This window comes from Calidris pugnax, unplaced genomic scaffold (assembly GCF_001431845.1).
Source record: "Calidris pugnax isolate Ruff unplaced genomic scaffold, ASM143184v1 scaffold222, whole genome shotgun sequence".
NCBI lineage: Eukaryota > Metazoa > Chordata > Aves > Charadriiformes > Scolopacidae > Calidris > Calidris pugnax.
The window spans coordinates 1,252,697-1,277,037 of NW_015091085.1; the positions used below are offsets into that span (position 1 = coordinate 1,252,697).

Here is a 24,341-nt window from a genome sequence, read left to right on the forward strand (position 1 = left end):
TACAATATTCCTCACAGCAAAATACAAGTGATGTCTCATTTTGAGCCCTTCCTATAACATCTGGATATAGAGCTATCTCATAACACATACAAAGCCTGCATAATTGTGTATATGTGGGAATCACATATTACAAACAGTCTTAGAACTGCATTTTCCATTTCACTTCATCAAACTATGTTCCACTCCTTAATGCTTTCCACTTTAGAACAGAATCCACTTTCCCAAATTTCCCACAGACCAAGAGCTTGAAAACATTTGTAATTTAGTATAAAAGAGCTACTTTTGACAAAATTAAAGGGTTGGGTATGGTTGGTGGCGTAGGGCTTTTTCATTGCATAAAATTTAAAAATTGAAGTAAGAAGTTGGCTTGAAACCAAATCAAAGCTAGGCAGTACACAATCTCAACTTAGCAAAACAGGCAGGAGCAGAGCTGAATTTCTGTTTCAAAATTAATTTTAAACACCGTCGTGTGGACATTTTACTTTCAATGAATTGGCATTTTTAAAAGGAGGAACATTCCATCGGAAAACTTCCATCCAGTTTTAGTACTTACTTAATAAACACATGCAAGATTTAATTCCTCTCTTTCTCTTGTCTGTTAGGAATTACTTCCAGACACATTGTATTACCTCAGGCCTTCATCAACTGCTTTTCAGTTGCAAAAAAGCTCTATATGTAAAAACTCCCTGCAGTATTATGAACATGAATATAATTTCATTTGACTTGGGACAGCCCTTAGTGGGCCACAAAAGTCTCTTTCAACAAAGAGTAACAATTAAAACACGGTCATATTTAACAAAATAAAACAAAACCCCAAACCAACAACCACCATGCATAAGATAATTTAAAAAAAAAAAAAAGAACAACACAAAAACAAACCAACCCAACACACTTTATATATTTTGCTGTTCTGTTTCTTCACAACACTGATTTTTAGAAGCTTTTACCAGATGCTAGGAAATTTCTGCCAGTATGTGTTCAAGCAAAATGACTTCCAAAATAAGAGACAATCTGGAGGTTAATAAAAAAACTGCCACCTTTATAAGTTTCCACAAATAATAAACATGAAACATCAGATACTTTCCAGCTATCAGATATTTCAATACTTCAGTTTACTGTGGGTTTTTTTTTCTGAGGCATATTCAGAGAAATGGCTAAAGGAACTGTAATAGCCTTCTGGGACAGGAAGACTAAGGTTTCTGTAAAAAATGTTAAATTAATTTTTATAGTGATGCAAAGTCAGGGAAGGGTTGTTAAGGGATGGCCTCTTGCCACAGGGTGGAGTTTTGTTTTGGTATCCTTTTAGAGTCTGCAGGTGTTTGGCAGGAGCTGAAATCAGGGCCAGCTGTGATATTTCAGCTCCGATATTTCCCTCCCCATATTTCTCAGAAGTGATGCATCAGGGTGATGTCTTACACCTGATGTACTCAACTTGTGTGGTATGACTGTAACTGCTCCGAGAGGCGGCGAGGGAGGGGGGAAGTACCCCTGCATGGCTTTCAGATTTATTTTCAGCTGGCAGCATTCATATATAGTAAAATTCATCAACATGAATGGATTTAATCTGGTAAAACATCAGATAACAAACAATTTATTAAACTGCCCATGATACTTCTGGGTTGTTTTGTTGCTTCTTATATATACAATGCTATTACTTAAATTAAATGGCTGGCATAAGAACTGTGAAAGAAATGACATTGAGAAGAAGTGGAGGGTAATGTTTAAAAGAAAACAAAAAAAAACCCCTTCAACCCCCTCACTTACCAGCAAAGATCTTTTTCATACTTAGCTGCAGTACAGTGCGTACCTGGTTTTGTTTTATCTTTTGGGACAATTTGAATAGCTTCTATTAAAAATGGTATTCTCTTTTAAGTTTGTTTTGTTTGGAAAACCTCAAACCACATTGTATTTCATACACATGTTCCCCAGGGTATGTTAAATGGGACCATACTGAGGTCACCAGCAAGTTTTTAAAATGTTTAAGAATTCCTTTAATGTTTGTGCTATCTTGGCCTGGTTAAAAGAACACATTTTTAAAAAATAGCTTGAAAAAGTTTGACTATAAAAAGCTTAATTAAAATACTACATACTGTACTTTTAAGAGTTTGTAAGAGCTTTCACAAACATTCTTTCTTCCCTCTGGCTTTTAAGAAAGTTGTTCCCTTCGCTGGCGAATCTGCTCCTCTTTCTCTCAGCCATTTATCCATACATGCACGAGTGTGCATCTACTTCTATCCCCAGACTGATTGACTTAGCAGTACAAATGCCTGTGGTATTCATTTTAACTTCACAAATGAATAAAAGATTATAATCAGTGGGAAAAGTGGATGTTTCACTCCATTCATGGAAAAAACAGTATCACCTGGCACTCCAACTTACTAAAAAAAATTGCATGTTTTTTGGCAGCTCACTTGGGGTATGATTGAAGCTGTTAATGATATTAACAAAATGTCCTGGGATCAAAAATGTGTTGTTTTATCTCAGTTTATAGAAGAAGTTATACAAACCAGTCTTGGCCTTAAGAGTTCTGAGATCCTTTTAGTTAAAATAAAATAAAATTTGAAAACACAACCCACCTGTAGCTGATTAAGTTCCATTAGACCATTTCAGTCAGCTCCTCCACTTGTCTTTCCTATCTCCTCAGACTTGCTTCCATTCCTCCCTCGCATTATTCCAACCCCCTCCCAGGATTTTGTCTTTGGCTGGTACCAGCCTGGGGCACCCTCTGTGACATTACTGACAGCTGAGCTGCAATATGCTTTGGGGATTGTTGAGGTCCACACTTGGTCACTAATGCTGCCAGACCACATACAATGGCAATAAAATGAAGTTTAAAAAAAATGGAATGGTGTTTAGATCCAATTCTGCTGGTAACACTCAGATTTCAAGAGGTTAGCAAAACCTAGGTATTATCTGTTAGAATTTATATTTATGGAAGTATCACTAGGTTTGATACTTTTTCCTTTCTGGAATCTGCAATGGTTGAAAGCAAATAACTAGGAAAAGCACATTACTGCATTATGATAAACTCTCATTTTACACCACACTGTTTGTACTTGCTGTTATACTGTGAGGTTATTCAATGCAAGCTGAGTGACATCTTTCTTAAAAATGCATTTTCTGATCTAAACAAAATATCAAACCTAGTGATACTTCCATAAACACAAATTCTTTCTGGAATCTTTGCAATGGTTGAAAGCAAATAACTAGAAAAAGCACATTACTGCAGTATGATTAACTCTCATTTTACATCACACTGTTTGTACTTGCTGTTATACAGTAAGGTTTTTCAATGCAAGCTGAGTGACACCTTTCTTAAAAATGCATTTTCTGATCTAAACGGAGCCCAAAAAACCCCCACCGTATTATAACAGGAGCACTGTGAGAAATTATTATGAAGTTCTCATACTTAATGGTTGAGTTGAGCTTTACACATGAGAGAAATCTTGCTCTGATTACAGTATGGTGGTGGTGGTGGGTGCTGGGTTTTCTCCTGGGCAGAGGATACCTAGATAATGGATTTTCAGGTGTTGCTAGACTTTTTCCCTAACCTTAGGCATAGTCTCAGGGCACTGTCATGCTTTTTGGGGTTTTAGAAACCAAAATTGCAGACTGACTTACGAAAAACCAAAGCTCTACACAAGCAAGTGTGTTTATCCCAGAGGTGTGCTGCCTACACAGCAGCAGAAGGATGAGCAAGTGGAGGGAGGCTGGGCAAGGCACAATGGCAAAAAACTACAGTTTGGAAGAAATGGGGAAAATCTTTGCTAGCACTATCCCAAAGCTTCTAAATCCAAGCTATGGATAAGTGAGTAAGGACAACGAAGCCACCTGTGAAGGTCTGAAGCCTTCACCATCAAAATATAAAATTCTGCAGAAAGAGCATACTTCAGAGGCTGAGTATGCCACCCTCCAAATTGCTGGTCTGGATATGTAAAGGTGGAATGGGAAGCTTAATTTCAGGTAAGTGATGTGAAGCAAATATCTTGCCATAAACGCAACATCTTCAAGTGTCAACATTTTTGAATATTTCAAGAAAGAAGAGGAAAGAACTGCAGTCTTTTCTATTTTTTTCCCCCTGCCCTCCTCTTGAACAGAAAAATAAGTGTGTGGAAATGCTTTAGGAGGCAGGCAGCACCAGAAACCAACCAAATATATAGCTGGCAGCACAGCCACAAGCACTGACATTTGATTTCCAACAGCAATAAGAACACAGGGTCTAAGCACCACTTATTTCAGAGAAGAGTGTAAAGACGACAACATTTTCAAGCAGTTTCATGAAGAAAAAAAAAAAACAGATCAGTACATCCCTTTACAGGAAAATATCCTGATCAACCTGCCATATGGTGGTACCTGACTGGAAAGCACTGTGATACCTTCTATGGATAAGCTAACTAAGTCAGGTTATTTAATATTTAGGTGAATTCTAACAAGAGCAAGGTAACCAAGCGAACCTCCTTTCAATTTGGGAGGTAACAGCCATCCCACAACACACTATATTTTAAAAAGCGGTCTCCTTCAGAGTGGATCTGACTTCTGAAAATTCACAGCATCAAAAAAAAGCAAAGAGTATTTTTCCAACGTTGCCACAAGTACAGCCAAGCCAACCATGTTCTGGGTAAAACAAAGACTCTTGCTGTATGTTCTTCAAAGCCCAACCTTAATCCTTGTGAAAGTTATGAAGTGAGAAATTTGGCCCATGTGTACTTTACAGCATGGTACTACATCACTTTAAGGAGAAAGAGCATATTTATTTAAGAAAAAAAAAAAAAAAACAACTTTGCTTGCAGTAGCCTAACAAATATTGTCTTATACCGCCAAAAATATAATAAACATATTTATAAAAACATCTCTATTATAAACATATTCTCTTACAATATAGATTTTTTTGCCTGTTCTTCTTTCCCAAAGACTACAACCCTATCCACAATCCTGACAAACACTTCTTGACAGTCAACATGGACACATACAAAATTGGATGCTTTTTTCTCTCCTCTAATGGTCAATCATTTTTCTGTTTACCCCCAACACTGGAAATTAATTTAAAGGAGATTCATGACACAATAGAACAGCTGTAAAATACTCAGTTACACTGTTCAAGACAATAGAATTCAGTTTGTGTTGGGCCCTTTAACCCGTCATAAGCCAGAGAGTGAGAAGAAGAGGAGAGGGATCAAGGAACACACAGACATCATAGCTCTACAGATAATCAAATGTGAAAATATTTTTTATAATTAAGTATAGATGCAATTCAGAGAAAGAGTTAAAATTTAAAATAAATAAATAAATGCAAATCTGAAGCATTCTCAGTCGAGGAAACCATCAGGCCAAGAAAAGGTTAAAATCTTTCTAGATATGACTTCATCTTTCTATTTCAAGTCAAAAGTTGCCCACTTTTTTCAAACAGCATAAATTCCGGTTATGCATACTCCATACATAAAATCAGTCGCTTGTGGACAGCAAGAAAGGTATTTTTCTGCATATTTATCTGACAAAATGCAATTACATAGCATATTACTGCTTCTTTCTGTTTTACCAGCCATTTTTGAAAGACAGACTCCACACAAGACATGGAATACCTATGGTTTAAAGCATTATGGCAAAATCTGTGTTCCCAAGCATATAATTCACTTAAAATCTGTATTTATTTCTTATTATGCCATATTATTGGCTTAAACTCAATCCACCATATAACTTAATCCACCATATAAGTCTCAAATCCCATTTGGAAGTAGCCGAAATCAGGTCTGAGTGGCAGGGAAAGTGATGGTTACTCAGCATTTGCAAAACACATGTAATAATGTATAGAAAAGACTTGGCAAGAACCAACCTGAGGATCCGAGAACACTTGCTGCATGTTGTTGATTGGGCCATACGGAACCCCACTACCTTCAAAGAGCTCCAACCATTCCATCGTTGCTTTTTCTGAAAACCTAAGAACAAATAAGAAGCATGTGGTTTCCACTGCGTGCCTTCAGATTCCCAAAAATGTATAGCGTGTCCCCGCCCTCCCTCACTGCTTCCATACTCTTCCCCCCTGATTTCTTCCCAGGCAGTGAGTAACATCAGGAAAATGTACTACACGTGTTCTTCAGAAAGGCAGACCCCAAAGACACAGGGGGCAGAACATCGCTGAACTCGCTTCTATTTCTAGCTGATCCTCTGAAGCAACCCAGCAACGACGTACAGCTAAATTTATCAGCAGTTTCAAATAAGGATCAATGGGTTTCCTCCAGTCCTTAATTACGCTAATGTGCTTCACATTTGTTTTCTTTTATGTACGTATTTAACAACAAAAAGAGAGATATAATGCGGCTATGAGTCTAACACACGACACTGCTCACGAAGAGCTGATGCGAAGTGGTTTTTCCCCCCCATTACATCCAAAACATATGTCAGGCTTAACAGCCACATTTTTTGGTCAAATAACAACATTGATTACATACTTATTTGGTGTACGATTGTATAACCTATCCTAAGCATGTATAGACTGTGCCTATGCTGGTGAACACAGAGCTCCATGCCCTTGTACCACCTACAATAAGCTCAGCCTAGTTCTTTCTAAGCATTGAATTCCATAACTGGTAGCACCCCTCTATTTCCCCTCTTTTGCCAGATATTTTTTCTTCTGCCTGCCCATACATGAAGAAAACACACTCTTGAAGCAATAGCACTCCCTGAGAGATGGTGCTTCCTGCAACCATCTGGGATTCTAAACCAAAGGTGAACTTATTTGGAGATTATATCCTCAATTTCATGAAGGTAAATAACACAGAGGGTCTACCAGATCATTAGAAAGGGAAGATCTACTTCATGATATGTACAACACTGAAAAGAAAATAGGTGTGATTTAAAGACCTCATGGAAATAAAATCAATAGAAGCCTTGACAAGGGACACTCAATTACCAGTAATCTGTAGCTCACCAGTTCTGAGTTCATTAAGTGTTATCTGGAACAATGTCAGTAACATTCTGCCTTACTTCTAGCATGCTATTATGAAAAAAAAAAAACCCCAAAACTTTCCAAGACAAAAAGTTAATAGAGACAAATCCAAAAAGCACAAAACCCCCTAAAGTAAAACTTTGTCAACTTCTTTTTATATATATATGCAGAGATTGGCTGCAAAGTATTTCATGCTACTTTTAGACTAAAGAAAAAATCTAGTGACTGTGACACGATACAGTTATATTAAGTATATGGCATAGGTATGGATCCAAGTTTCACAGTTCATGTTTTTCTCCCTGCACCCAAATGACTTCCTCAAGCTTTGAGGGAATCAATCCTGATACCCAATGCATTTTGCATTCTAAATAAATAGGAAAATACACAAGTTTTGCACTGCCGTTCCTCGGAAATAGAAGCTTTACTCCTGCTGAATACACGTGAAGTTAACAAATAGTGCCAGTAAAAACGGAAGGAGCAATGATACAAAAAGATCGGAATAAAAGGCTTTAAAAGTGCAAAATGTATCAAAACCCCCTAAAGTAAAACTTTGTCAACTTCTTTTTATATATATATGCAGAGATTGGCTGCAAAGTATTTCATGCTACTTTTAGACTAAAGAAAAAATCTAGTGACTGTGACACGATACAGTTATATTAAGTATATGGCATAGGTATGGATCCAAGTTTCACAGTTCATGTTTTTCTCCCTGCACCCAAATGACTTCCTCAAGCTTTGAGGGAATCAATCCTGATACCCAATGCATTTTGCATTCTAAATAAATAGGAAAATACACAAGTTTTGCACTGCCGTTCCTCGGAAATAGAAGCTTTACTCCTGCTGAATACACGTGAAGTTAACAAATAGTGCCAGTAAAAACGGAAGGAGCAATGATACAAAAAGATCGGAATAAAAGGCTTTAAAAGTGCAAAATGTATTACAAAACGAGGCATCACTTCTGAAGAAATGAAGCACAATGAAGCATCACTTTAAAGAAAAGGGATACAAGATTATTGCACTGTTCAATTATACACTTCATTGAATATTAAAGCTAGTTCATGGCAAAGATGTAGTCAGCCATAAAGGAAACGCTGCTCTTGGACTCATCTAGGGCCCATCTAATTTAGGACTTTATCACTGACCATACTTAGAACGAAGATAAGAATAAAAGGCTTTAAAAGTGCAAAATGTATTACAAAACGAGGCATCACTTCTGAAGAAATGAAGCACAATGAAGCATCACTTTAAAGAAAAGGGATACAAGATTATTGCACTGTTCAATTATACACTTCATTGAATATTAAAGCTAGTTCATGGCAAAGATGTAGTCAGCCATAAAGGAAACGCTGCTCTTGGACTCATCTAGGGCCCATCTAATTTAGGACTTTATCACTGACCATACTTAGAACCAGGTACATTACAGGAAAAAAAGGAGGTGTAAAGAACCATTCAGAAAGGTTGAGTTTAATCTAAAATATAACTTGTATTTCCCTTCAGTACTCTGTTTGGCAACAATTCTAATAATCCATGTATTCTTGTTATTCATAGCCTTCTGTTCCTAAGGTTTGGGGTTCAAAATACTGCACGGTGTAAATATGATTCACACGAAAAACTGTCTCCCACCAGTTATTGGTGCTATTTATACAAAACTGTGCTGCTTCTCTGCTAGCAACTGAGCCCCTTCCCTCCTGACACGCTTCAGAATTCATGGACCACTAAGTCCCTTTTTATAAATCAAAAGCTTTTTTCAGCTACTACTTTTTCTGACACTTCAGCCTCCACTGCTATCTCATTTCTAACAAGACAACACGTCTACAGGAGGGCTCCTGGACTCAGCACCGTAACCATGGTGCTGAAGACCATCACTAACTCTTAATATTTGTCTCATCATTCCCTTCATCTATTAGTAACGAATCAGTCCTCCTATGTTATCTACCTCATATTTAAAAAAAAGTTTAAAAATAGCCTCCTGAGTTTAAAAAAACTCCAACTTTGGATTTAAAGGACAGTCTGAAAATGAAGTCTTTTCAAGGAGAGTGTCAATTATCTACATCTGTATAATCAGTGTGCTACTTCCTAATGCCATGGTAAATCTGAATCATTTTCAAGACACACATTCTTCTTCAGAAACATTATTACAAGTGACTCAGTGGGGTGTATGAATTTCTGAAATTTTAGCTTCTGCTTAGATTCTTTCTTCCTATGTAACAGACAAAAATAAAAAAATACCATTTTGTAGAAAACAAGTGATGTTCTGTTTTAAAAAAATACTTGTTTTAAATGGGGCTAACAATTGTCTTAGTCTTCCTTATTAATTTATTGGTGGTTGGAGAGAATTCCTAAAAGCTTTAAACTCAGTCAAAGATGTAAAATCCCACATTCCATCACCCTCAAAGGAGACATAGAGCATTTTCTCTTGAAATTGAAACTCTTGACCTAAATCTGATGTAGAATAGCTTCCTTTATTTGTGGTAAAAAGGGGCTGTTGAGAGCATATTGTTAAGCAAACTGTTCAAAAACAAAACAGAACATCACCACTGCCAATAAAAGTCTATTATTCAGATTTTGAGAGCAACAGCATGCAACTACTTGGATCATTCAGTTGTGTTTTATATATTAAAATATCTGTTGTATAGCATTAAGGGTGAAATACATTTTCAAAATCTGATAAAAAGATAAGATGTGAATAAAAAATGCCCAAGTTTTCTTCTCCAATGTCAACTGCACAGGCTGCATAAACTTCAAAATTTATCTTTTTTTTCAAACTGTATGCATCATTTCCTCCATCTAAAGGTAGTTTTTAACAGCACTCACACAAATAAATACCATAAGCTTTCCTTATAGCAAAGGGCTGAGGTTTAGGTTGCTAGGTATCAACTGATATCATGCTCAGCACTCCCAAAAAATCCAGTAAAGACCTTCAGCAAAAAATTCCAAGAGAAGCAAAAGATTAAATTCTCTCCTGAAAATTAAAAGCTCTATCAGCAAGAATTTACAAGGCCTGGCCAATCCTCTTCCTCTTAACACTTGTTTTAAAACATTTTACTACGCTTTCATATTGTTTTTTATAAATATCCTGCTTAGTATATAATTTTTCTGAACTGGTAAAACTTACAATGTCATCTACTGGCTTTCAGTGGGGGAAAAAAGTATTTTTTCTATACACATATAAATAAAATCACTGGTGGAAACACGTGCAATGCAAACAATGGTCCATCTTCCAAACTTAAGCTAGTAAAAAAATACACAAGTCTGTACAGCATCTGAACTCTGAACGTGACACTTGCAAATGAATCTTTATCTGCTCGTGGAACCTCGATGATACTCAGTGACTGCAGGGGAGCTCAACCATGTGATTCACGCTACGGCTTCATTTATTTCCAGATGAGTTCCTTTTCCCTCTAAAATGCTCCATCTGCTATAGATATAGTCACATAAACACCATTTAAACTATCTAAAATTTATTTGTAGAATCATTTTGCATCTGTAGCTTAGCTTTCTACAATTATTACCAGTATTTCAGGAGTTCAAAAGACTTTAATTTTTACTGTACTAATACGTGGTATGAAGTTTGAATGCAGGCCCTTCCTGAAAACACCTATGAAAAAAGAAGGATACGTACCCCAATGGAGAGCAAACCCATTGCTAGGACTCTTGCAGCTAACCCTCTACACTAAGGCTTCCTTCCCTAAAAAAGGCAGTAATCTCCATGATGTCTTATTTGCATTTTAAGCAGTACTCTGAGCCTCCTCTGCACAGAATTACACTGCGCTCATGAAGCTGCTGAAGTTGCAATACTGAAATGAGGCATCAGATTCGGAAACATTTAATGCTAAAGATACTTCATGCTTTAAAATATTATAAGAATAGAAAGGGTAGCACGAACCGAACTAGTTGAAATGTTATTTCAGGGGAAGAAATCCAACTAAATATATTTTTCCTCAATTCATAAATCTAGCAGGCACCACTAAATGAAAAAACTCTAAATTTGAACTATTCACGCAGTAAATCAATCAAAAAACATTACAGCACAATAAAAGAAATAGCTACCAACAGTCCAAAAATTAAGTATCAAATAAAAAGGGCTTAGGCCTTATTTCCTTACACAAACCACAAGCGTAGCTTTGCTTCTCAAAAAGCCAGACTTAAATGCCCTTCTGCTTTCTAACAAATTCTGATAAAGAAATGGGAGAATGGATCATGAATCGCAAAAAAAAGACGAGTCTGCTTGACTTGCACCAGTTGGATGAAACGGCTTTAATGAGACAGAAACATACTTGAGTTCTGTTAAAATGTCCTGTTTCTCATCCTGCCAATTATTAATGCGAAAAAGGAAACAAAGTTTTTCTGTCCTTCAGTGAAATATAGACTTCCAAAGCATAAATTAATCCACTCCGTGGGCATTCTTTCCATATATCCCATTTTCTCTGTTTCCTAGGAAACCTTCAATCATCGCTACATCCTACGTGGAAGGGCATCCACATTTCTCTAATGCATAAAACCATCCAATTCTACATAAAGTTTAGAAGAACTACTGAACCAAAATACTGCTCTTTTCTATAGGAAGCTTATGGTAATTAATTTAGAGAAGTAATTTGGACAGCTACCAAATGCAGATGGAACGGCAACATCTAGGATTAGTAATAGCTTTTTACATGCAATCACAAAAACCTTCTCTATTCTTGCTGAAGTCCACAATAGCATTCTTGTGTTTTCTAGCACAACCCGAGTTTGCATTATGGTTTTTGCACTGGTTTGTTTTATCAACAGTCTATTTATTTTCAAATATTTACAATATTTTCTCTCTTCACTGCTAATCATCTCTTTAAGGGTAGTTAGCTCAGGAAAATAGTTTGCACAGTTTCTTACAGTAGCATCTATGGAAGACATTATACAAAACAGGAGTCATAGAAAAAAAATTCTTTGGAAAATTCAAATAATGGATCATTATCCCTTAGTGTACAGTAAATATATAATTAGAATTTTCAAAATGAATACTATAGTATTTACTCAACAGTCTGTAAGCATTTCTGTGTTAGTGTCTAATTAGTCTCCTCTTGGTTACTGATTAATCACCCAGCAAACCATAATAGACCCTTAAAATCTCTGGGATCAACAGGATCGCACTGACATGTTTTGCTGATGGATACGTCAACTACCTTAAAAGATGTCACATATAGTACGTTGTAAGTGGAAACTACAGAAATTACAGTCCAGATATTTGTAGGTACCACAAACCTACCCTGAAACTTATTTTAAATTGCTGCATACTTTAAATATTGTCACCAGTTTAACAGAACTGTTAATAAACCTTCACCTTTTTGTGCAGAGTTTGTGCTAGAGATGAACAGACACTCACGTCCCTTTAGGAAGTTTTGCGTGCTGTTTTAAAACCATATATGATTTCTAAAGAACTGCATACCAGAGAGAGGATAAGATGTCCATGCTGTGATCCTTAGTAACATCCAGCATGTTCCAGAACTAGTTCTTTCTGGATTCAGATAAAGTTAGACCATAAAACTACTCCTTTTCCCAAGCCTTCCTCTCAAGCAAGCAAAAGGACTTTAACTTCTATACTTAGGACAAAGGAAGTGCAAATTAGCTGAAAATCAGCACGGTAAACACACATCAGTAAGTGTATATTGAGCATAAAGGAAAGCTATATTGATTTTTTGTTCTTCTTCTTTTAACTACTCAAGGGGAGTAAAGAGCTAACAAGGGTCAGGTCAAAAAGCTCATTCAAAAATCAATGAAAAGATCTCCCTTGATTTCAGCAGCCCCGTAGCTAGTAATGTATGTCACCAGAAAAAAAGACAGCAAGTTCCTTTTCAGGAAGGATCTCGAACTTCAGACATGTAAAACATGCTTAGAGGTTTATTAAACGGTGAGTAAAGAACACACAAAATACACATTAGCTTACCCAGTCCAAAAATTAGACGTTCAAGACAGTTTGGATCTCTCTCCAGTTGCACACATAAAATAAGAGCTTACCCAGTCCAAAAATTAGATGTTCAAGACAGTTTGGATCTCTCTCCAGTTGCACACATAAAATAAGGACAATATTTAAAAAAAAAAAAAAAAAAAAGAAAAATTGGAAAGCAAAGTGTAGGAGTTGTGGAGATGACTCTCCTCACACAGCTCAAGCATGGAAGCACTGATGGCAAGGTAAGCGACTTGGGGAAAGCCAACCTCCCCAGCTGTGCCACGTTGAAGTTAATTATCTTTCAACCTTCACTCAGTTAACAAGCAGCTGCTGGTCCTGGTAAGGTTATCACCAGCGACTTCGCTCTGCAAGGCCCTCAGCTTAGAAACAGAAATGGCGGGGAGGGGGAAGGAGACTGACAGAGACCGGGAGGGCCTCAAAAAAGCATGAATTTAACGGTGCTCCCCATCGGGCACAGTAAACACTTCACAACACACTTTCCCCTTCAGGTGCCCTCCTCTTCTGTTGGGAGGTGGAAACAATTGAGCAAAGATCTCATTAGCTCAGGATCAGGTTCCCCTGTGCTTCCTTCCTGCTCCTTCCTTTCCCCTCACAGCTGTGGTGCAGAGTCAGGAGCAAGGGCTTTAAAATACAACAGAAGTTCCACTCAGAATCGTTTCCAGCACTAACACTTCTGATTTTAAGTCTACAATAATTTAGCTATAGCTACAGGAGCGTTAATCACAATGAATTTAGGTGTCCCTCATTCTGTCAGCTGCTTCGCTTTTAAAGGCCGCTGCTCCCCTTCCTCCTGCGCTCCGACAACCCCACGCGCTGCTTCATTTCCAGGTTATTTTCCTGAATTACCTCAGATTATGCATTTAGCTGCGCTGGTTTAAAATATATCTACATTACTGAGGTGCGGGGCAGGATAAACATTTAATTTCTGGTGTAATTTGGAGGAGGAGGCCAACAGATTAAGCTGCCTTCCCCAAAGCAGCTTCTTTTAAAAGCGGCATTTTGCACAGATGCACCTCAAATTTCATGTCTTGACATATGTAGGTCTATATACATACATATATACATACAAAATAATCCACATGGTGCCTGGTACTGTGCTGCTCCAGAGGAAGCAAAGGTAAAAGTGGAAGTGGGGAGGAAGGGGGGGGAACGATGGAGCAACAATTAAAACTTGCTTCTCGTGGACAGGCGCGCATCTAACTCACAAACCAGAGGTTTCCACTGGAAGCATAAAAAAACCAGAGCGCTCTGTGGTCTGTCAGTTCTCACATGAGCCGGGAGTCTCGAGGGCCCCTGTAGTAGCCATTGAGGCCGACCTCCACCCAGGTAGGGTCATTTTAAATTCGACTCCTGGCAGGCACCCAAGGAAGGAAGGCATTCAGAGGCCCTTGGCTTTTGTCAGAGTTCTGCTTTGTTGTCGTTGGAGGGGGGGAAGGAAAAATGTCACCTGAAGAGAAGGCACAGAAAATTCCTTTTTTTTTTTTTTTTTTTTTTTAAACCTACCAGAGGTGTAGAGCTATGAGAGTTTTAGTATTACCAATGAACTGAGAAGATCTGGACCTGTGCTGAGATTTGCAGTAGGTATGATATTTAGTATATGCTCAGAGGAAATTTTAAGTGGTGAATAGTCTGTACCTTCTTACTGATCCCATTCTGAATGCTTAGAGAAGGTAATCTAATTTCAGAAGACTAAAGAAATTCAGAGGGAAAATGGGAGAACTGGACAAAACAATGGGAGATCTAACAGGCTGAAGGAAACCAGTTTTTTCTCAAAATAATGAGGTGTCTTTGGGTAAAACCAGGAAGCCCATACCAAACTTCATACAGGTAACCGCTGGTTTGGTTTTTTTTTTGATGTTGTAACTCACATGGATTGTTCTGAAAGGGAATTGGTGTTGTAATAAAATAGGATACAAGAGGAAGTCACAGCATAAAATATGAATTGAGGCTTCATGAAGGCATTGTTAAAATCTTGCCATCTGTGAAGAGACGAGGTTTAATATTTCTTCCATTTGCAAGTCAATGAACTTGCACCAATGCAAATCTGATTAAATCAAAGGGGTAGTCAGTTCCTATTATTTTTATTAATGACCATAGCTATAATCTCTGTAAACACAGAGTTTCTGACACTTAATAGAAAGATTTGACCTTGTAAAGCTTAAACCCATTAGTTCATTTGGCCTGGCCTCCTGTCTATCTCATGGCTTGTGTTGAGAACAGAATTTGGTTGTTGAGTGTCAGCATACTTCCCTGAAACTCATCCTAAAAAAAAAAAAAGACAAAATTTAAAAAAAAAAAAAAAAAAAAAGAAAAATTGGAAAGCAAAGTGTAGGAGTTGTGGAGATGACTCTCCTCACACAGCTCAAGCATGGAAGCACTGATGGCAAGGTAAGCGACTTGGGGAAAGCCAACCTCCCCAGCTGTGCCACGTTGAAGTTAATTATCTTTCAACCTTCACTCAGTTAACAAGCAGCTGCTGGTCCTGGTAAGGTTATCACCAGCGACTTCGCTCTGCAAGGCCCTCAGCTTAGAAACAGAAATGGCGGGGAGGCGGAAGGAGACTGACAGAGACCGGGAGGGCCTCAAAAAAGCATGAATTTAACGGTGCTCCCCATCGGGCACAGTAAACACTTCACAACACACTTTCCCCTTCAGGTGCCCTCCTCTTCTGTTGGGAGGTGGAAACAATTGAGCAAAGATCTCATTAGCTCAGGATCAGGTTCCCCTGTGCTTCCTTCCTGCTCCTTCCTTTCCCCTCACAGCTGTGGTGCAGAGTCAGGAGCAAGGGCTTTAAAATACAACAGAAGTTCCACTCAGAATCGTTTCCAGCACTAACACTTCTGATTTTAAGTATACAGTAATTTAGCTATAGCTACAGGAGCGTTAATCACGATGAATTTAGGTGTCCCTCATTCTGTCAGCTGCTTCGCTTTTAAAGGCCGCTGCTCCCCTTCCTCCTGCGCTCCGACAACCCCACGCGCTGCTTCATTTCCAGGTTATTTTCCTGAATTACCTCAGATTATGCATTTAGCTGCGCTGGTTTAAAATATATCTACATTACTGAGGTGCGGGGCAGGATAAACATTTAATTTCTGGTGTAATTTGGAGGAGGAGGCCAACAGATTAAGCTGCCTTCCCCAAAGCAGCTTCTTTTAAAAGCGGCATTTTGCACAGATGCACCTCAAATTTCATGTCTTGACATATGTAGGTCTATATACATACATATATACATACAAAATAATCCACATGGTGCCTGGTACTGTGCTGCTCCAGAGGAAGCAAAGGTAAAAGTGGAAGTGGGGAGGAAGGGGGGGGAACGATGGAGCAACAATTAAAACTTGCTTCTCGTTAGGGGGGAAGGGTTGGGGAATGATGGAGCAACAATTAAAACTTGCTTCTCGTGGACAGGCGCGCATCTAACTCACAAACCAGAGGTTTCCACTGGAAGCATAAAAAAACCAGAGCGCTCTGTGGTCTGTCAGTTCTCACATGACAGTAGAAGCGCAAATGGCAGCAGCGGGAAGAGAAAGAGGAAATAAGAAGCTGGGGGAGCCAGGGGATGATGATGGGGACCACAAATGGGAAAGGGACAACACCACCAGTAGCAAAGCAAGTACAAAATAACCCATACACCTATATTCTCCTTCCCGTGAATATCCTATGACCCAGTGGTCCTTGCAGTATTGCACTCATTTCCCCTTAGAAGACAAAACTCAAAAACACCTTCCCTTTTAAAGGATTCCAGGACCATTTTCTGTAATTCCTCCTTTTTGCCCCAGTGTGAGAGCTGGGTCTCTCGGAAGCAGAGTAACACTCCAGTGTGGTCTCTACTTTTCAGCCCCTTTTACTGAGATCTGACAATTTCTGTGGATACATGAATTTAGCCTCCCCTACCTGCTCCCCCCCTCTCTCGTTCATGGGTACTCTGCAGAGGGAGTTGAGATGTTGGAAGCAGACAGCAAGCTGGGATGAAGAGCTAAGGACAGATGTGCTTCACTCCTCATTTCTGGCAGGGAAGAGAGAGGATGAGAAAATTCTTTCCGAAATGAATGGAGCAATTCACACCTCTCTTTGAGCTGTTGTTTCAAGCTACATTTATGTCTCAAGCCATATTCATCTCCATCTTGTATTCTCACTCAGCTCAGGACTGTGATGAATAGGTCACTTCACACCTTTCTGAAAAGTCTTCTGTTTAAAGGTCATTTTCTTCTAAGTGCTATATAATCCCCTTGCTTATCTAACTGCCTTGAAATCCGGCACAGTTACTGCAGGTGGCGAGTAGAATTATTGATCTAAATTAGAGGTCATTTGAGTCACAAATTCCCAAGATACAGCTTTTTTTTTGAAAAAAAATAGCATTCCTTAACATCAACCAATTGTACCAACGTTGCCTCTGAGCACACATCTAGAATAAAACTGTGGCCAAAGAGTCTCAACTGCTTAACATTTACCCTAGCAAATGAAAGGCACCGACTGTCTCCTTGATATTCAGAGATCAGATGTTTTTTAAAATTTCAGCTCTGAATGAAACGCTCAAGAATTCAGGGAGTTCCTGAACCTTTGTAGAGTTGAACATCTCCGTCTATTCCTAAATAAAACCTGGGAAATCCTTTTCCTTAAGAGGAGGAGGTTAAGGATCCTTCTTCGTGTGCTTACTAAATGTTCAGAAGTTATAAATGAATTACAGTTAGCCCACTTTGAAAATTATGAAAAATAGGAAAAGAAAAGGTAATTCATACCTCTGGAAATAGGTCAAAACAGAAAGGAGGAAGCGAACACGTCATATAGATCAATGGAAGCCTACTCTAGGCTCTGGTGGGACCTCAACAAGATTTTAACAGCATCAGCAGCTTGGGGAAAAAAAGTATGCATATATCTACTGCAGCAGCAGAGATATGTGGTGCTTAAAATATCAACAACTCAGTGGAACAAGGAGAATGTATAAACTGAAAATGGCAAAAGAGGTTGGGGGATAGGGAAGGAAACACAATTATGTGTTTCCTCTCGTGTGCTTCAAGCCACCATAATTACTGTTCAGATGCTGAGACATGGACCATATCTGCGAATCTTTTCCCTGGCCTTATTGGCGGCTCTCGGAGGAATCCACTACAGGATCATAATTCCCATTTACATTTCCAAGCACGTAGAAAAGAGAAGGAACATATAGGAATCACCAGATTCCTATCCATAGATGCAAATTTTTACCTGCTTTTTACTGCTCAGTCTGGCACACCAAACAAGTTTGCTGACTTTTTCCATTGCAACACCACTGGAAAAAAAGCTGCTTTGCTTCAAGTCATACACAACCTGCCTGGCACAGCATCAAAATGAGAGGTGGATGAATGGCCTGACTAAATCTTTAAAGGGCTTTCATGTTCCCTTTTGCCTTCCACCACACAAAGGAGGGGCTATTCTCAACGAAAGTGACTGTAGTGGAATCCATGTCAAAAAAAATCACAACTCTTCTAAACTGTTCCAGCTCACATCTCCGCAAATTCATTGTGAGGTGGAGGGCAGCATTCATATAGTGAGTGAATGGGAGGGTCTGCAGGTGTTTCTATGCACCTTAAGTTTATATTTTCCATGTGCTGGAAGCTGCAATACTATCAAGCAATCAGTGATTTAATTAAGGTATATCTCAGGGAAATTTTGCCATTACTGTTTTGTCATTTCCCTTCATTTCTCAAGGGCTGACATTTTTCAGCACTGAGGAACTATTCGTTTAATTCTCTAAGTAACTTCAAAAATGAACCACATATAATTTTGCAAACAACTGTGCATTAGTGAATACAAGCAAAGTTACCATGGAATGCGTATGGAAATATATTCGACCTCCATTAGAATGCCAGAGGTGTTTGTTATAGTTAGTGGTTTAAAACTGAATGCCAGATGAATTCACAATAATATGACATAACAGAATACTATTGGAAACGTCTACTCCAAAAGTGTGTATACAGTCCCATCTGTACATGCATATAAATTACACAGAAATTCAGCCTAAATGATGCTAATAAAACAGAACATAAACTCTGACAAAAAAAGATGTAAAGCAGTAATTGAAAGAGCAATGAGGTAATCTGATGAACTAATAGCTACAGATATAAAAACTAATTTGAATTCATGATTCATTCAAACAACTGTTTCTTGAACTTTATCTTCCCTACTCAGGTATTGCCCATTAAAAAACAAAACAAAACAAAACAAAAAACCTGCATTCAAAATTAACCACAAGCAACAAGCCATTAAGTTATTGATCTGTGGATGGCAAAACAGGACTCTCACGAGGTACCAGAGTACATCAGATAAATGCCATATTAAATTAAATTAACTCCAAGTAATAAGTCAACATGAATCAACTTTGAAACTAAGAGTAAGTGTCAAGAATATAAGAGCTCAAAAGTAGGTCAAAAGATAACTATTCCCTTTCAGGGGCTTAACACTTGTAGGAAGAGTGGGTTCATCTGTGTTATGACCACACATTTGTTACAGGAAGGCAAGTAAAAGAGTTCCAAATGTTCGTCATGAAGATTTGTACCATAATTATCTGAAAGTGCAAAGTCAGCTGGCACTTCAGTATTTCATTGGGTGCAAGACACCTGAAAATGGACAGGTAAGACAGAGACACAAGTGCAACAAGAAGAGGCAAAATCACTCTCTCCACAGTCTATGATGTAAGGTGATTCTGGTTCTCAATATCCAAAAAATGTGCAGGAGTGAGAGGAGGGCGAGGAGTGCGCCACTGAAACTCATTTCTCAGACAGAATGAAATGGGGAAGCATCTGACTGAATGCTCCTTAAAAAAAAAAACAGTAAAAAAACCCCTGCCTGAATGATAATTATTACACATGTGTTGACAAAGACTCATACACACCAAGTGTCAAGAAGATAGCATGACTTTTCTTGAATCATTGACAACAGCAGATACACTTCTGCTCATCCCCTGAAGTATGAAGTGTTGCTAAAGCCACCTTTGGGTAGCTTTACACAGATTTGTTTTTTTCTCATGTTATATATGTTTATTATCCTCTCTATTAAACATAAAAGCACTCCAAAGAAATCAGGCCTTCTCAAACAGAATGAGGAAGATAGCTATTTCAATGTCTCAAATAAAGGGTTCCTGAGCTTCCTCTTAAATATTTTTTTAATTAAAGTATTTAGTGGGATGATTCTCATGCAGAATAGTAAGCACATATCCTTTTGATTTCAAAAGGATTGACCCGGGGAGAGTTTAGGGCACAGAGTACCACAACACAGAACCAGCAGTGAGCGAGCAGCATCGAATGGGAACTCCCTTGGACACACTAACACTCAGGGAAAACTTTAAAATCCCAGTCACTGCAAATGCTCACAATGTTCCAAGCGTTTTATTTCCACATGTTACATTCATCCAGGAAAGCAGAAAGCACCGGTTGTTTTACTAAAATTCAAGTTAATGGTTAAAAATAAGTTAAAATGGTTTCTGAAAACTTAAGTCTGTGATCTGGCTTCGTACTAGACCACACTGTGTGCAAAAGGCTGTATATTTCACATCAGTAAGTGTTCTCAATATGTTTTGTTTATAATATAAATTATCTCAGAATAGTAAAGTAAAATTTTCACATGATGAGAGCTTCTTATACGTAACTATTTGCATTAACAGATGAAATGTCATTTCTTCTCTTTTAATTAACTTACCGGGTTGACAATATGTCGATAAGTTCTTTTCTGTTCTGGACTCTGAGTGTATTAGTTTTGTATCTGGAATCCTTACTAACTTCAGGCAAATTCAGGATCTAAGTAAAAATAAAGGTGAGAAATATGCTTGTCAGGAGATATTGATACAGCTAAGGAAATTCATTACCTATTTAAGATATCTTTCTAAAAATCCTTCTCATTAATATTTTCATATAGATTAGAAAATTTAGAAAAGATAATGTCTCCTGGTTAATATCACAAAACAAGTACAGAAAGAGACAGAAATGAAACTAAAGATCCAAATCTTACTAGATAACTTTCACTATTAGTTACAAGAAATTCTTATTGTAGAACGCTAAAGAGTTTCTAAATTATTACCATGAGATTGGAGAGATCTGTGGGATTATCCTGCACTAAGCTCTATGTCACAGAAAAAGAAATATGACTGCATTTCATATCCTATACTGAGAAAAGCTATGTCTAAGAATATTTCTTTCCACTTCAGTAATTTTTGTCAAAAAGGCAAAAAAAAAATGAAAAGGTGTTTTTCTATTGAAATGACATTGGTTTTCTTTATGATTTCTTCTAAAAGAATTAATAAAGAAAATCCGTGCTATAACCTCCAAGAAAGGAGAAATATATCTTCTATATGTAACTCCCACCTGGCACATTAGAAATTCATCCATCATGAAATGGGAATTATACTATAATGGGAATTAAATGGGGAGAACGAGTCTTAGAATTTTGTAGAGGCATTTATGAGACAGAGTAGCTGTGTGGACAATCAATAGTGTCAATAACAATACAATATCAATACAATATATCAATCAGTACAGAGGGCTCACAATATCAATATGTAATCTGGGATATTCATCCTCCAAAACCCCGCAATGCCTAAGAAAGCTTGTGCTTCCTTTTTATTAGTTGGTGGAGACGTAGCTGCTATTTTATTGATCACGTCCATCGGGATCTGACGGTGTCCATCTTGCCATTTTATTCCTAAAAACTGGATCTCCTGTGCAGGTCCCTTGACCTTACTTTGCTTTATGGCAAACCCAGCTTTCAGAAGGGTTCAAATTATTTTCTCTGCCTCTCTGGAATAGCCACCACATCTTCCTTTCAGATATTCTATCACCTTATCAGGGTCCGTCCCATAGTTGTTCGGGGGTGAAGCCTCAAACCATTGAAGGTGAAAAGATACCTGCCCATATTCTCCCACATGCCATGCCACCCATGACCTTCCAGCCTCGGGGCAGATCTCTGGGTGATAGTCTTAAATAGTTTTGACCCTGAATGGAGCACATTCAGGAGACAAAACAAAAAGACCAAACTGGTTTCAGCATCCCAAAGGTATTCAAAATTCTCAAAAGCTGTCACACCTGGCCTAAAGGAGAAAGGGAAGGTGCGAGGACTGGGAAAAGTGTCCCCCTCTCTTTCCCCCATAGGTTGGGTGTGATCATAGAATCATCGAATGGTTTGGGTTGGAAGGGACCTCAAAGATCATCTAGTTCCAACCCCCCTGCCCTGGGCAGGGACACCTCGGAGGGCTGGGGAAAGCGTCCCCCTCTCTTTCCCTATAGGTTGGGTGTGATCATAGAATCATAGAATGGTTTGGGTTGGAAGGGACCTCAAAGATCATTGAGTTCTAACCCCCCTGCCCTGGGCAGGGACACCTCCCACCAGACCAGGTTGCTCCAAGCCCCATCCAGCCTGGCCTTGAACCCCTCCAGGGATGGGGCAGCCACAGCTTCTCTGGGCAACCTGTTCCAGTGTCTCACCACCCTCATAGTAAAAAATTTCTTCCTGAGATCTAATCTGAATCTTTTTTCTTCCAATTTAAAACCGTTTCCCCTTGTCCTATCATTACCCTTCCTGGCAAAGAGTCCTTCTCCAGCTCTTCTATAGGCACCCTTCAGGTATTGAAAGGCTGCTATAAGGTCTCCCTGGAGCCTTCTCTTAATAAATTCTGAGAAATGGTGCCCAAAGTACGGGCAGGACAGTAATACCACATAAATGCCCCCCCATAACTGTCTGAACCCGTGATGCCATCACATCGTAAATTGATATTACACAAGACAGCAAGATTATAATCCTGACCCCTCTCCCAGAAGTGATAAACAGCATGGTGGGGAGCACGTAAACCATATAGGAATTTATATAGCGGAGCCACCAGAACAGAGCAAGCAACATGATGACTGGCGGCTATTCAACTCATACAATGCAAGCACACAGCACGTTCGTTTTAACAAGCTCTGCTGGGATTTTGTCATTATCTCAACTCTCCGAGGTCCCCACGTCGGGCCCCAAAAAGGATTGTCAGGGTTTGGCCTCAGACGGCAACAAGGAACCACGTGGCAGACGCGCTCTCTCCATCCCCACGGTCGTCGAAGGAGAATTGGAAGAAAAAGGCAAAACTCGTGGTTTGGGACAAAGGCAGTTTAACAGACCGACAAAGGGAACAAGAAAAGCCCCATGGTCATCGAAGGAGAACCGGAAGAAAAAGGCAAAACTCGTGTTTTGGGACAAAGGCAGTTTAACAGATTGACAAAGGGAACAAGAAAACATTAACACAGATAGAGGAATATACAAACATGATTCCGATACCAGTGCTCCACCAACCGCTTCCCATCAGTGGCTACTGACTGGGCATGGCTGGCATGGGATGGAATACCTGTGTCCCTGCTAGATTTGGGACAAAGGCAGTTTAACAGACCGACAAAGGGAACAAGAAAACAGTAACAGGGATAGAGGAATATGATTCTGATACCAGAGCTCCACCGACCGCTTCCCGTCGGTGGCTACCGACTGGGCATGGCTGGCACGGGATGGAATACCTGAGTCCCTCCTAGATCCTGGGGAGAATTAACACTATCCCCACTGGAACCAGGACAAATAGTTATTACAATGATTTATCTATTCATGCCGCAATGTATTTTTGTTGAACATAAATAAACAGAATGAGTTGTACTTCCCAAATTTAATAAAAAACTTCCCAGTAACATCGGCTACAGAAGAAGGCAGAATAGGAGCTTACAAAGAAAGAGACTGCCATGTATTCGTCACGTATTTTTAATCAATAACACACACTCAAGATCAATTTTACTTATGATGAGTCTGATACTCATTCTAAACGTGCTTCATCTTTTTACAGGGCCATTTCCAAGTGGCCTACACAAAAACCACTACTGGCTCAAAGCTGGTGTCCCCGTCATCATCATATCTCTGCCTGTGGCCAGGTGCTGATGAGCAAGAGCTTAAGAACAGGGCTAGTACACGTGGTACACCCTTAATATTCATCCAAACTCCAAGCATCTTTAGATTAGGGCATTTCTGAGTTGGAGCTGTTTTCTATCTAGTTAGCGAGCCTCAAAGGATACTTGTTTTATGAACATGTTCACTCTCTCCTTAAATCCATATGCCTCTGTACTACCACATGTCAGTGATACATTGACTGGTGGCAAACTCTCTGATACTTGCCTCAAACCTAAAATTCGACTAATTCCTCTGAAATTGGTTCAGACCAAGGGCACTATTATTTGATGACTCCTCACTTTGCTGGAGTGAGTAAGGATACACCTTCCCTTCCAAGCGAACAGCTGTTGGTGACTTAAAACCATCAGCAGAATAGGTATTCTTTCAACAGATATTTAGAGTTTTTTCAATGCAGTTGTCACCTAGAGTGACAAAACTAAGAATGGAAACCAAGGCATCAGTAAGTTATGTTAGAACAGTGACCGTATTACACAACTTTTCTGCAGATCTTTACCTGCAAGGTAACAT

The 24,341-nt window shown here is 38.8% G+C and overlaps 1 protein-coding gene across 1 annotated transcript in view; it reads right to left on the reverse strand.

Moving 5' to 3' along the window:
* SUGCT (succinyl-CoA:glutarate-CoA transferase) overlaps window positions 1-20,655 on the reverse strand; it is a 242,816-nt gene extending 222,161 nt beyond the window's left edge. Inside the window, exons 1-2 of the mRNA XM_014957726.1 lie at window positions 20,562-20,655; window positions 5,831-5,933 (exon numbers count right to left, since the gene is read on the reverse strand). Coding sequence (XP_014813212.1) covers window positions 5,831-5,914 — 84 coding nt within the window. The 5' untranslated portion in view covers window positions 5,915-5,933; window positions 20,562-20,655. The remainder of the gene's footprint in view (window positions 1-5,830; window positions 5,934-20,561) is intronic.
* Between the last annotated feature and the right edge of the window lie 3,686 nt (window positions 20,656-24,341).